This window comes from Salmo salar, chromosome ssa13 (assembly GCF_905237065.1).
Source record: "Salmo salar chromosome ssa13, Ssal_v3.1, whole genome shotgun sequence".
Classification (NCBI taxonomy): Eukaryota; Metazoa; Chordata; class Actinopteri; order Salmoniformes; family Salmonidae; genus Salmo; species Salmo salar.
Genome location: NC_059454.1, coordinates 69,271,202 through 69,286,880, shown reverse-complemented (window position 1 = coordinate 69,286,880; position 15,679 = coordinate 69,271,202). Strand labels below are relative to the sequence as shown.

The window sequence follows — 15,679 nt, the reverse complement described above, 5'->3', positions numbered from 1 at the left end:
GACAAATTCATATTTCAGCAGAAAGGTAATATAAAACACAAGGCCAAATATACACCAGAATTGCTTACCAAGACGACAGACTTAAGTCGTTTTGAAAATCGATGGCAAAACTTGAAAATGGCTGTATAGCAATGATCAACAATTAACCTAGACATAGCTTGAATTATTAAAAAAATAATAATGTGCAAATATTGTACAATCCAGGTGTGCAAAGCTCTTAGAGACTTAACCCAAAGGTGATTCTAAGATGTATTGACTCAGGGGTGTGAATACTTATGTAAATGAGATATTTCTGGATTTCATTTTCAATACATTTGCAAAAAGTTGTAAAAAAATATTTTCACTTTGTCATTATGGGGTATTTGTTTGTAGATGGGTGACAAAAAAACAAAAACATTTTAATCCATTTTGAATTTAGGCTGTAACACAACAAAATGTGGAATAAGTCAAGGGGGATGAATACTTTCTGAAGGCACAGTACAGAATGGTTGACAAAATGAACCACAACTCTGTTTCACACAAAAGTCCCATATTTGTCGTACATACTCAATCTGAAAATGGAAAGCAAACAGCATTACATGCTACAACACTTTTATTTTCAACCTTTGACATTGGTGCCATCCTTTTTCTAATGGGCCCAAATTGCAGTCCAAAGCCCTGTATGTGGTGTGTCTCCACTCTACACCGAAGTGGCTCTTTGCTGAAACCTTCTAATGCTGATCCGCCCGAGACATAGCCTCGTTATTGTTCTTTATTGTGTAACTATTCTTCTATTTTTGTTTGTCATTTTCTTAATTTTTAACTCTGCATTGTAGGGACAGGGCTAGTAAGTAAGCATTTCATGGCAAAGACTACACCATGTGACAAATCCAATTTGAAGTGTGTGTTTCCTGCCACTTATTGAACTCCAGTGGATGGACGGATTCACAGGGAAGCGAGGAACGAGAGATTATGTGTGTGTTTGTGTGTTAGCGAGCACACACGTGTGTGCATCCATAGAGAAAAGATGTGCAGCGGCGAGGCAAAGACATCCCGTATCATACACTATGGGAACGCTTTTAATTTGACAGTGCCCTGGGATGGGGGGCGCCATGCAGGATGTCTGCTCACAGACTTCAGTAATGCACCATAACGTCTGTTTACATCACCGCTGTGAAGCTCTCGCAGCTATTTTGTCTCCCATCTGACCGCTCCCACCATCCTTAACGACCAGCGCTGTTTGATGGCGCAAAGCTAGCCACCCGTGTTCCTTAAAAAAGGCTTCCCTTTGAGAGTTCAGCGGGCTGGCCGAAAGGCGTTTGTGTCAGAGCCCAGTGGTTTATTGGCATGGTCAGTCTGATCTCTGGTTGGTTCCTCACCGTTTGACTTGACTGAGACGGTTGAGAGAGGAAGGGCTGCAGGATATTCGTGGGGGAGTTTGTCAAGCGATTTTAACGTTGATATTGTTATGGATACAGAGAACTGGGTACTTGTGGAAGTAAGCATCTTTCGATAATGTTAGTCACAGGAATATTAACAACCACAGCTGATATGACTGAATAGATTTAAATGGCCTGGACAGTTTGAATGGTGAATACAAACCATAACTTGAAATGAGTAACATGAAAAGAGTACACTGGCTTAACTGGATCAATGAAAGTGTCACGCTCTGATGATAGGAAGGTGACACACCAGCCCATCTGCCTCCGTCTCCCATGGGCCCACTTGCTCTCTACAACTGGACTGTGACAGAGACAGAGAACACAAGCACGCAGGCACATATGCACGCACGCACACACACGTCAGATCTTTCATACCAAAGACACTACACCCTGCGCCGGCTTTGCCCATCTATCCCGCATTGCAGGTGATGGAGGGAGGATGGACCAACAATGACTGTATATATGAATGGATAAATCAAATCAAATCAAATTGTATTGGTCACATACAGATGGTTAGCAGATGTTATTGTGAAATACTTATGCTTCTAGATCCGACAGTGCAGCAGTATCTAACAGGTAATGTCTAACAATTCCACAACAAAACCTAACATCTAACAAATTCCACAGCAAAACCTAATACACACAATCCAGTAAAGGAATGGGATGAGAATATATAAGTAGAAAATATATGGGTGAGCAGTGACAGAGCGGCTAAGATGCAATAGATATTAAAGAACAGATAGTGAAGAATACAGTATACATTATATACATATGAGTGATGCGTGATATGTAAACATTCTTAAAGTGGCATTATTAAAGTGACTATTGTTCCATTTATTAAAGTGGCCAATGATATCAAGTCTGTAGGTAGGCAGCCGCCTCTGTGCTAGTGGTGGCTATTTAACAATCTGATGGCCTTGCGATAGAAGCTATTTTTCAATTTCTCTGTCCCAGCTTTGATGTACCTGTACTGACCTCGCCTTCTGGATGGAAGCGAGGTGAACACGGGTGGTTATTGTCCTTGATGATCTTTTTTGCCTTCCTGTGACATCGGGTGTTGTAGGTGTCCTGGAGGGCAGGTAGTTTGCCCGCGGTGATGCGTTGTGCAGACCGCTCCACCCTCTGAAGAGCCTTGCGGTTGAGGGCGGTGCACTTGCCGTACCAGGCGGTGATACAGCCCGACAAGATGCTCTCAATTGTGCACCTGTAAAAGTTTGTGAGGGTTTTCGGTAACAAACCAAGTTTTTTCAGCCTTCTGAGGTTGAAGAGATATGTACGCCGAGGAACTTAAAACTTTCCTCCTTCTACACTGCTGTCCCGTTGATGGGGATAGGGGGGTGCTCCCTCTGCTGTTTCCTGAAGTCCACGATCATCTCGTTTGTTTTGCTGACATTAAGTGAGAGGTTATTTTCCTGACACCACACTCCCAGGGCCCTCACCTCCTCCCTGTAGGCTGTCTCGTCATTGTTGGTAATCAAGCCTACCACTGTTGTGTCGTCTGCAAACTTGATGATTGAGTTGAAGGCGTGCATGGCCACGCAGTCGTGGGTGAACAGGGAGTACAAGAGGGGGCTGAGAATGCACCCTTGTGGGGCCCCAGTGTTGAGGATCAGCGGAGTGGAGATATTGTTTCCTACCTTCAGCACCTGGGGGTGGCGCATCAGGAAGTCCAGGACCCAGTTGCACAGGGCGGGGTCGAGACCCAGTGTCTCAAGCTTAATGATGAGTTTGGAGGGTACTATGGTGTTGAATGCTGAGCTGTAGTCAATGAACAGCATTCTTACATAGGTATTCCTCTTGTCCACATGGGATAGGGCAGTGTGATAGCGATTGTATCGTCTGTGGACCTATTGGGGCGGTAAACAAATTGAAGTGGGTCTAGGGTGACAGGTAGGGTGGAGGTGATATGATCCTTGACTAGTCTCTCAAAGCACTTCATGATGACAGAAGTGAGTGCTACAGGGCGATAGTAATTTGTTCAGTTACCTTAGCTTTCTTGGGAACAGGAACAATGGTGGCCATCTTGAAGCATGTGGGGACAGCAGACTGGGATAGGGATTGATTGAATATGTCCGTAAACACACCAGCCAGCTGGTCTGCGCATGCTCTGAGGACGTGGCTATGGATGCCGTCTGGGCTGGCAGCCTTGCGAGGGTTAACACGTGTAAAATGTTTTACTCACGTTGGCCACGGAGAAGGAGAGCCCACAGTCTTTCGTACCGGGCCACGTCAGTGGCACTGTATTGTCCTCAAAGCGCTCAAAGAAGTTGTTTAATTTGTATGGAAGCAAGTTTTCGATGTCCGCAACGGGGCTGGTTTTCTTTTTGTAATTCGTGATTGTCTGCAGACCCTGCCACATACGTCTCGTGTTTGAGCCTTTGAATTGCGACTCCACTTTGTCTCTATACTGACACTTTGCTTGTTTGATTGCCTTACAGAGGGAATAACTACACTGTTTGTATTCAGCCATATTTACAGTCACCTTGCCATGATTAAATACGGTGGTACGTGCTTTCAGTTTTGCTCGAAATGCTGCCATCAATCCATGGTTTCTGGTTAGGGACGTTTTTAATGGTCACAGTGGGTACAACATCTCCTATACACTTCCTTATAAACTTGCTCACCAAGTTAGCATATACGTCAATGTTATTATCTGAGGCTACCCGGAACATATCCCAGTCCACGTGATCGAAGCAATCTTGAAGCGTGGAATCCGATTGGTCAGACCAGCGTTGGATAGACCTAAGCCTGGGCGCTTCCTTTTTTAGTTTCTGCCTATAGGAGGGGAGCAACAAGATGGAGTCATGGTCAGATTTTCTAAAAGGAGGCCAGGAGAGGGCCTTGTAGGATTGTGGAAGTTAGAGTCGCAATGGTGAAGCGTGTTACTCACTTGTGTACAGCAATCGATATTCTGATAGAATTTAGGTAGCCTTGTTCTCAAATTATCTTTGTTAAAATCCCCAGCTACAATAACTGCAGCCGCAAGATATATGGTTTCCAGTTTGCATAAAGTCCAGTGAAGTTCCTTGATGGCTGTCTTGGTATCCGCTTGAGGAGGGATATACACGGCTGCGACTGAGGAGAGTTCTCCTGGGAGATAATATGGTCGGCATTTGATTCTGAGGAATTCTAGGTCAGGTGAACAAAAGGACTTGAGTTCCTGTAAGTTGTTACAATTACACCATGAGTCGTTAATCATGAAACATACACCCCCGCCCTTCTTCTTACCGGAGAGATGTTTATTCCTGTCGGCGCGATGCACTGAAAATCCCGTTGGCTGTATGGACTCCAACAGCATATCCCCAGCTAGCCATGTTTCCGTGAAACAGAGCATGTTACAATCCAGGATATCTCTTTTGAAAGCAACTCTTACCCTGATTTCGTTGACTTTGTTGACTAGGGACTGGACATTAGTGAGTAATATACTCGGAAGCGGTTGGTGGTGTGCGCGCATCCGAAGCCTCACTAGAAGACCGCTCTGGCACCAGTTCAAATGCCCTGGGAGGTGCAGACAAAGGATCCGCTTTGGGACAGTCGTTTTCCTGATCGTAGTGCTGGTTGTGCTGGTAAGTTGACGTCTCTCTGATATCCAATAGTTCTTCTCGGTTGTATGTAATAACACTTAAGGTTTTCTGGGCTAACAATGTAAGAAATAATACATAAAAAACCGAAATACTGCACAGTTTCCTAAGGACTAGAAGCGAAGCTGCCATCTTTATCGGCACCAATCAGTAAGCCATCGATCACGTGACACCATTCATTCCTATGTGAAGACTCAATAGGACATTGAAGCCAAATGAAGTTGGTTAAGATGGCGTCTCATGGAGACATAACGTGTGTAGTTAGGGCTACTCCAGGAAGTGACGTTACAGGCTAGCTCAGTGCTGCCTACACTCATTGAGTATCTCAAGTTGAAGGCCGACCGGGATACTGCAGGTTGCCATTAGCAACTAGATTATGCTTATAACTTCCTCTGTGTGCGATCTTAAAATAATCAGTTATAGGACATGCATCAGTGTATTAGAAGCAATTATTGGTACCATGATTGTCTTTGAAACATTTTTTTATTTACACAAAGGTTAACCACGAAGATTGACACTTTTCCATTCACTATGGAAAATTAGGAGATCCTGTTTTCTGCTAACAATGCCTGCAGTACCGTCGGCATTGAACTTCCAGTCGTTCTCCCCTGGGATGGACAAGGGAAGAAAGAGATCGAAAGAGAGAATAGGAGAGACCGAGAAATAAATAGGGGGAAGAAATACAGAACGGAGGTGGGAGGACAAAACAGAGGGAAGGAAGTAAAAGAGAAAAAGGAGGAGGCAGAGAGATGGGCTGCCGTTAAACTCACTGTGTGTGTGTGTGTGTGTGCATGCTTGCGTGTATGTGTGTGTGTTTCTGTGTGCGTGTGCATGCTTGCTTGCGTACATGTACGTGCATGTGTGTGCACGTGTATGTGTGCCCCCTGCACAGGGTGTGCTTCAGACATGTAGCCTGGGGGAGAGGGCCTTGTCGAGAGCAGACACAGCGTGGTTCCTGCCACAAACTGGGTCCTAATAAAGCACCCGGGCATATGGCAGGACTGATTAGAATGGCAAACACGGTGAACACACAGATAGAGCCACCCCCCTTCACCCCCTCCTCTAACCTCCTCCACCCCCTGGGTGGGTTGCCAAAAGCTCCCCAACAAAAACAGTGGCAGAGAAAAATTTTGGAATAGCAAAACATGGTCGCTCTTGAGGGGCGGCACCTTTTGTCCAATTACGGAAATACTTTGATTTTACATGGTTTTTCTGAACAAGTGTTTTTTCTACCACAGGTACTACAGGTATTTATGCTTACAGATTTACTCCCATTGTATATGGAAAGAGGACTGAAAAATGACCTCATGAATAAATAAGTCCCCACAATTATAAGTACAGATCGATAAGCCAAGGTATATAAACTCAGAAGGCACACACCCTTGCTAATGACAGCAAGGCCACAAACCTGTACGCAATTAGTATCACACCATGGTTGAGTTCGATACGTCACCCTATTTCCTATATTGTGCACCAGTTTGGACCACTATATAGTGAATAGGGTGCCAATATAGTAAATTCATTGCCATTTCAGATGCACCCCATGCCTTTGATTCACATTCCCCAACCTTAATGTTTAAGTGAACACGTATCGTGCGAGTGTGATTCATGGAGGACCGTTTCGGTGGGGTGTTTTGTCGTGGCTCGGTTGGTGCAGGAGGAGAGACTTTGTGCTGACTGACTCCACGCTCACTCCCTCCGTCCTGTAAATGGCTCTTTTATGGCCTGGGTAACGATCCCCCCGTCGGCCGTCTCCTTTCCGTCGCACTGCAGATAGAGACTGGCTGGTTTTTTGGTGCCCGATGTGGGGCTAAATGGCGTCCATATTAGGACAGCCTTAGTATCAGAAAGACTTATACAGGTAAGGTTTACATTCACCTCAGTCCGATCCACTCACTGATCTACCACTGTCTGTTCCCTAAGCATGAAACCGTATAGCCTCCATTCAAGCTATGAGTGTAAGAAATAAAATGCTCACAATTTGCACAGCTTGGGTTAAGGCATACAGAAGTACCAAAATAGTGACCATTAAATCAAGGGAAACAAGATGTGACACATTATTCAATAGAACTGAGAAAATATTTTCATGTTTTACTTGGTAGGCCTACATTTATTTGCACCGACCTGAGCAGCTGATTGAACGTAAAACCATGGAAAATGTCCAAAACCAGGAAAAATATCCTAAACCAGGCAAAAGGTCCATGATTGTTATGTGCCTGGAGCCTTACCGTTTAATAAATCCATCTAAAATAAGGATTAAATTGTGTAATTACTGCTATTGTTTATTTGCCTGACAACTCATCCTGAATGTAATTCTGCTGCTCTATCAATCGCTACATACATTCAGTCTGAAACTGCCATCCTAGAAGTCGTTTGTGTGACTTCAAAATGAGGGGTGTCGTACAAAACAAATTAATCAGCGATTGGATCGTCTCTAACAAATCTAACCAATCAGAGTATCAAAGTTGATCATGTAGGCCAGCTCTGACCCAACCCATCAGATTCTGGGACCAATCAGAATGGTCAGAATATGTTCGCATTCTATGGATTGTCGGCAAGGGATGCAAATCCAGACTCATTGTGGAGAAGAACCATTTTTCTCTTACTGTGGTGTTTATGGTGTGGGCCAGTCGGCCAATAAAACCTATTGTGTACCCATAATGCCCCGGGGTTATGAGAAGAAGCCCCACGGCATCATATCTCCATTACATCAGTTGTGTGTGTGCGTGTGCGTGTGTGTGCCTGTCTGTGTGTTTACAGAAAGCACTACTGAGGAAGGGGGAACAAACATTTCACTCCAGAGCTGAAAACCATCACCAGTGAGAATGGCTATTGGAATCAATAACATGATAAATTCCTATATTTATCTGGGTTTTCATTTTAGATTAGTTCAATACGTGGACCTATTTTTACTCTCATAAGACAATAACTGTCTATAACACGTAGATATCTTAGCCCTGGTTCACCGCTCCATCGCCTCACCAAACAAAAGAATACGTCACTTTCTCTTTGGAATAGTGTGGATAGAGTGCTGTCTGAAACCATGCAGTGGTAGTCCGCCTCGTCAGACATTTGACAATAGTTCGGCAGGCTCTGCCGCTCTTTGGGCGTGGTATGGGTGAAGCACGCCTCTGTTTCATGCAGCGCTAGAGGACTTCTTCCAGTGTCGGGAGAAATGGTAATGCATATTAATATATGTTAATTGCATGCAAATAAAGGTTGCTTCGCTACAACACCCACAACGGAAGCACAATCATGGCCTCGGATTGGGACAAACTCTTTTCACTCTGTGGGAGGTGGTATACATTACAGTGGCCGTGGTTTTCAAAGCGCAAGGACTGTCCGATGCACATGTACTTTCAACTGGAAACCCTCCGCCTGGGACCTCATTCATAACTTAAACTATGGTGGGTTAATACTTACAGTTTACAATTGCACTTTCATATTAGTACATACTTTTGCTTAATTTCCTCTTCATCTATTGGTTAATATTCTCCACTCCCCTTTCATTTCTGGTCATTCATTTCACCTGTCACTGCTGTGCATCCTGAAGAAGGCCTGTGAGCCGCAACGCGTTGGTGTATTATTCTATTCAATAGCCACTAAAATAAAGGCTTTTTAACTTTTCCACAAGAGTGCCTTGGTTTTTTGAAGTATGATGTTTTTACCCAGCTACAACTTACTTTGGTCGCTATAAATTATACCCCATTATCCGATTACATTTTGTATTTAACTAGGCAAGTAAGAACAAATTCTTATTTACAATGACGGCCTACCGGCCAAACCTGGACTATGCTGGGCCAATTGTGCGCTGCCCTATGGGACTCCCAATCCCAATCGGATGTGATACAGCCTGGTATTCAAACCAAGAACTGAAATGACACCTCTTGCACTGAGATGCAGTGCCTTAGACCGCTGCGCCACTCGGGATCACCTCTCTTTCTATCTTCATTTGATGCCAAAACAGCGGTCCCCTTTTGCATTTTTCATTGCCAAAATGAAAGATGTGTAATGAAAAGCTTTGATTGCTAGCCAACAAACAATGTCAATCTACTAAATTTACATGAATGAAATATAGGAAACTGATCGAACGTGTGTGTGTGACCATAAAAGACAGATAGTAACAATGTAGGTGAGATTTAATCTAATTTCACTGCGATTGGTTAGTCAACATGCAATAATACCTGTCAATCGCTGAGATGAATTATTTGCATTTCTGGCTTCATTAAAAACTCTTAATCGGATGGATTTTTTTTTTGTCCTATTTATTTCTTGGGGTCCTATACATGAGACCAACTTTACCATATTATCCTGGAGGCATACTTACACACCCAGTCTCGTTACTTTGCGTGAATGTTATCTCTCAACTTCAAACAATGCGAAATTTGAAAACAAAATCATTTGTTTAGCTTCTTTCTATTCTGTGACTGCATGAAATAGCAAACATAATGTGAATTCAGTGATATACATTTGTTTACTTCATCTTCGATGAAGCTGTAACATCCATTACTGTAGTTAAGTTTAGCCAAACTGTACTTTATGGCTTAGCAGTGTGTTAAAAGATTCCACGATCCGAACATGAGCGAATTATTGGCTTGTTTTCGATACTGTGTGGATTCCACTGAAATCTACGCCCACCGTCATGTATAGCACCGCCCACCGACCAGAATGGCGTGAAAAGAGTATTCCCCCTTCGATTCACATGTAGACGCGTTAGAACAGACCCAGAGTCTGTTTCTGTGGTGGCAGAAATGCTAAAAGGCTTATTCATGGTTAGTGTAGTTTTTGGTGCTCTTTGAAACCAGCAATTGACGGTAAAAACATGACTTCTCAACACAGAGGTTGAAGCATTCATAACGGATGGGCACTACATCAACATATGAATTACTTTGCAATCTCGGGAGAAAATAGAATGTTTACGCTGCACAGTAACATCGCTATCGCTAACATACCTCATGGTTTATTTTAGGGATGAGAAGACGCTTTGTGATTCCTTAGTTTAAGAGAGTTATGAAATCTGAAGACACGTTATGTTAACCGAGACACAGTAAACCGATCATATTCACTGTTTCAAACATTAACTTCTGTGCTGCACAGGTATGTGATTGGTCTTTGGCTTTTTAGTGCAATAAACTTTGTAGTTTCTTTGCCTGAATTCGACCCAAAACCAACTGTAGTGTTGAGATCGGTTGTATGAAACCAATCAGTATGTCATGAAAAGCTCTCAACCGTGCCAGCCCGCTCTTCATTTCTATTCAGTTCCACTCACCATAAGTTCGGCGTCTGAACTGTGCGTTAGATCACCAGCAAGTTAAATAATTGAACACCTGCCATAGCATAGGACCTGAAAAACAAGCCATGATGAACATATTACCCCTTTGCAGTCAGCCCCTCTCCCTTGCCCCCCCCTCCACTCCTATCCTCTATCTTCTCTTTCCTTCATCCCCTTCCTCTGTGTGCGGTTTCAGAGGGAGGAAGTAGTTGGCACTTATAGTGAACCCCTCTCTCTCTCTCTCTCGCACGCCCCGTGAATGAGGCCGGGGGGACTGCAGCTCAGCGCTCTGCGCATGGCCGCCTGTTTAGTATTCGTCTCACGTCTGGCCGAGGGAGCCGCATTAAATTGGGATCAGGCAGATTAGAGTCTAATATAGTGGGCTATTAAAGGCTGCGAGCCATGGGTTAGAGCCAGAGCAGGGGCCCACTCTCCCAGCATCCTAGAGTAGCCCTGTGTGCTGCATGCCCACTTCCCCCCTACCTACCTACTCTCTCATGCCACATATATACACACACACACACACACACACACACACACACACACACACACACACACACACACACACACACACACACACACACACACACACACACACACACACACACGTGCGCGTGCACGTTCGCAGATGGATGTATGCATGCTTACACGTAGGCACAGACCAATGCACAAACACACGCACACACACACCACTTTAGTACAGAGACGGATGCAGGGAGCTCATGTTTTTTGGGGAGATTTTAATTAATTGTCATGTTGTTTCATGTTATGAGGTGCCTCTGCTATTTTGGGTTTTACAACATGAAATACGCAAAGCTATAAAGGTTATTGGTACTATAGTGTGCTTGATGAAGTGCTTCTTAGTGTTTGAATAGTTTTGTGATACATGCACATTCAAAGGCTTTTTCCTGGCATTTGTATGATTATTAAGGAGTGATTAAGATGTTTTTATCTTCTATTCTATTTGATTTGCTATTTTTTTCTGTTTTACTCTTGTCCAGTTAATTCTACGCAAGTATCCATAAACTTTGTCCAACTCTGTGAATTCTGCCAATACATTGATACTCATTGATATACTGTATATTCTCTCCTTAACATTGAACAGGCATTATTGCCTGAGTTGCAGAAGTTGGAACAACTATATTAAACAGAGGGGGATTTGCAGATGGATCATTGAACCATATTACTGAGTGGTCTGACCTTTGTGACATTGGCCATAAAAGACAGATGGTAACAATGTAGGTGACATTCACTGTTATCGCAATGGACCATATCATCACTACTTAACGTCATCTTCATATTGATTCATACCAGAACTAAATGTCCTGGGGAATATGAGAAAACTATCCAAACTAGGGTTGTGAAATTCCAAGAACTATCCCAAAAGCCCCAGGTTTTCAGAATTCATGGTTTGAAGATTTACAGAATAAGAAGGGAATAGGCAAGAATTTTTGGACTTTTGCAACACTAATCCAAACTATTGATAACACAGTGATATGAGGTTGCGTCAAACAGTTTGTTCATTATTTTGTTTTGCTTGTCAGGAGGGGAAAAAGGAGTTTCCGCGCACTTCAATCAGATGCAATTTCAGTGTTTTAATTGCGTCTGATTGAAGTGTGTGGAAGCTCCTTTTTCACTCAATCATATGCATTTCCCACTGGGCACAGACATCAATTCAACATTTATTCCACGTTGGTTCCACGTCATTTCATTGACAACGTTTATTCAACCAGTGTGTGCCCAGTGGATTACTCCTGCACCTTTACTGAGCTTGGCAACTGAGTGTGCAGTAGATCATCTCAGTGTCTACTCTTTGCTTTGTCTGTTGCATTTGTCAGTGGAGTTAACAATCAAGTTAACTTGCTTATGCGGTTCCTGGGTGTAAGACAGAGCATTGTTGCAGTACAACAATACTGTATCAAGAACACAGTGCACAACAAAACTTCAAACTTCAGTCTTGCCATTTAATGTTCATTTCGGATTGAGCCTTTACTGTGAATGTGGTTTCAGAGAACGCAGGAACATTGCATTTAAAAGGAGCATTATCGACCTCAGACTGTGAACATGATACACATACCACAAATACCGATACAGCGAGAGCAGTATCAAAAACATTTCCTCTTCTCAGTTAAAAAAAAAAATCTTTGCACCTGGAACTACTTCTTATATGGCAATCAAGTCTAACTACTTCCTGTATTCTCCTATCCTTCCAGACATCCCCTATTCCCACTGCTGGCCCTGCTGTTTGAGAAGTGTGAGCAGGCCACCCAGGGCTCTGAGTGCATCACCTCTGCCAGCTTCGATGTGGACATCGAGAACTTTGTGCACCAGCAGGAGCAGGACCACAAGCCATTCTTCAGCGAGGACCCCGACCTGGACAACCTGGTTAGTACCCTGCTTGGGGGGCATCTCAATAGTCTAACGTGGCGTTGAAGTATCTCAATAGTCCAGCGTGACTTCTTCATTGAGGAGGCATCTCAATAGTCCAACGTAGCTTACTAATGTTGAGGATGATTTGCTTCCTCTACTGGTGGAGGCAGTCATTACATATCCCTTTCACATACGCCCCGTTTTATTTCCCACTCATATCAATTTGTCTTATTTCCTCTCTCACCCTTTCTCATGTACATGGTTCTCTCTTCTAGACTATCAATTAGCTCTCTCTCTCTCTCTCACACACTCTCTCTCTCACTCTCTCACATGCAGACACGTCTACCCCTTTCATCTCCTTTGTCTCTCTAAATATTTATTTATATTCACCCTTTCTCTCTCTCTTCCCCTTTCCCACTCTCCCCCCTCATGATCTTTCCCTCCCACCCTTCCATGACAGCTAGCAGTAATTAGAAATTAGGAGAAATAGGGAAGGTGGCTGGGGAGAGAGAGAGATGGAAGGTCGGCTCTCATCATTATGGGGGTACTCGGCCGACAAGTGGTGCAGCAGTCAATTAACCCCGCATCTGTGTGCTTTACGAGGTGCCGGCCGCGGACTGGCCCTGGCACACACTAACTCTTCCACAGGACAGTAATGCTGAAGCTGACTGGCCGAGATGGCACTTGGCTCCCGATTAAACAAGCGGCAGTAATTGGCAGATTTATCTCCTCCTTGGCCAAGTACTTTTCCGCCCCATTCTGGTGCCCTTGAGTGCTGACTTTGAGGGAGTGAGCACTGGGAGGAGAAGCCTGGTTGGAAAAAGGACAAAGTTTGGATCATGGTGAAGGATTTTGAGAGAACTCATGGATTAGCAGGTGTTATGTCAAGGGCTATCTTAGAACGTTCAGAGACTGACTAGGGCTAGCACATCATTTGTAAGGCACATGAGGGGGCTGTCCAGAAACAACACCCATCCCCTGGGCACATCATTGCCAATATTATTATTTACCTTTGGCTCAAACTGGAGAAGGCAACCATGGAGTTAGGCAATGTTGAGCGAGCATAGCATTCAGGCTAGCATTTAGCCTACTTCCCTAGTCATTGAGCCTGCTGGCTTTGCCTCTCTCTTCTCAGATGGTGAAGGCCATCCAGGTGATCAGGTTCAGTCCTGGGTTCAAATACTATTTCAAATATCTCAATTACTTTCACATACATTTGAAATAAGTGTTCAGATATATTTTTATTTGAAAAGACAAGAAGTTGAAAATGTTTATGTATTTGGAAATACACTTGGAAAGTATTTGAACAATTCAAATACACTGCCTCAAATACACTCCCATGCATTTATCCAGATATTCGAAAATAGTATCTGAAGTAAGTATTTCAAAATCATCTTAAATACAATTTATCAAATAACCATTCAAATACTAAAATAAAAGTACATGTTTTTGGCTGTGTATTTGTAAATACTCAAATACACAACAAAAATATATATTTTTTTGACCAGATACTCAAATACAAATGCATTTGAACACAGGTCTGCTAAGGTTACACCTTTCTAAAACTGGAGAAATCAACAATAGAGCTAGCTAAAGTTGAGCCAATCTAGACTAGCATTCAGGCTAGCATGTAGCGCCCTTCCTTCCCCAATCATTGAGCTTGCATATATTCCTCTCTCTCTCTCTCCCTCCCGAGATGGTGAAGGCCATCCAGGTGCTGAGGATCCACCTTCTGGAGCTGGAGAAGGTTAACGAGCTCTGCAAGGACTTCTGCAACCGCTACATCACCTGCCTCAAGACCAAGATGCACAGCGACAACCTGCTTCGCAATGACCTGGGCGGGCCCTACTCGCCCTCGCACACCTCGCTCAGCCTGCAGCAGGTAAGGCGGACACTTACACATATGCGCACCGGTGCACACATGCACATACGTACAAACTCTAAACATTGTGTATCTGGTATGCACTTTGAAGGAGCCAACTGCATTTTTTATGTTTTAGTTCTTTTCTGAAAGACCATTATACTTGTGTCCAAACATCTGAGCCGTATTAATTAGTCTAATACATTGTGTAACGTTTGGATAGACAGCACTTTGATATATCAGCTGATGTAAGAAGGGCTATATAAATAAATTAGATTTGAAATACATTTTGAAGAACAAATATGTCTCCTACATGTAGCACTAAGGAATCATCAGCTCTATTCATGGCATTTTTATCCGCGACATTCAGTATTTTCATGTTTCAAGTTTCAAATTGTATTAGTCGTATGTACATCATGAACGGCCCTTCTCAACCCCCCTTACTGTTTCCTTCTCTGCCTATGACCTCTGACCTGACCAGGACCTCCTCCAGACATCCTCTCCGTCCATGACATCAGTCTCCAGCTCCGTCAACTCCTCGGGCATCATGGTGCCCACCGGGACCCTGCAACAGGGTAACATTGCTATGACTACCATCAACTCCCAGGTGGTGTCAGGTGAGAAGCCTTTCTACCTTCCTCAACCCAGTTCTATGGGTACCTCACCTTCCCTGATATTACATCATACAACAAGTGTCCCTTATACCTCTACATTGTAAAGACCTAGGCAGAAACAATTGCAGTATATGTACAAATTGTACAAAGTGTTCTACCCTGCATGCACAACATTTAGAATTAAAACAACATTAGGGTGAGAGAAGGTTTAGCCACAATGTTTTGCATTAAGTATTTATCAATTATTATTTCAGCAACTGCTTGCTGGTAGGTCAGATCATATCCTACGTCAAATGGAGGCTGTTGACATAGAATTATGAAAGTACATTTTGTGCTAATGAAGGTGTTCTACACTATATATACAAAAGTATGTGGACACCCCTTCAAATTTGCCACACCTGTTGCTGACAAGTTTTTAAAATCGAGCACATAGCCATGCAATCTCCATAGACAAACATTGGCAGTAGAATGGCACTTACTAAATAGCTCAGTGACTTTCAACGTGGCACCGTCATTAGATGACAACTTTCCAACAAGTCAGTTCGTAAAATTTCTCCTCT

At 43.4% G+C, this 15,679-nt stretch overlaps 1 protein-coding gene across 1 annotated transcript in view; it reads left to right on the top strand.

The window, feature by feature from the left end:
• Window positions 1-15,679, top strand: part of LOC106567647 (pannexin-3) — a 104,475-nt gene that overhangs the window by 68,845 nt on the left and 19,951 nt on the right. The window contains exons 5-7 of the mRNA XM_045693501.1: window positions 12,488-12,659; window positions 14,341-14,526; window positions 14,987-15,122. Coding sequence (XP_045549457.1) covers window positions 12,488-12,659; window positions 14,341-14,526; window positions 14,987-15,122 — 494 coding nt within the window. The remainder of the gene's footprint in view (window positions 1-12,487; window positions 12,660-14,340; window positions 14,527-14,986; window positions 15,123-15,679) is intronic.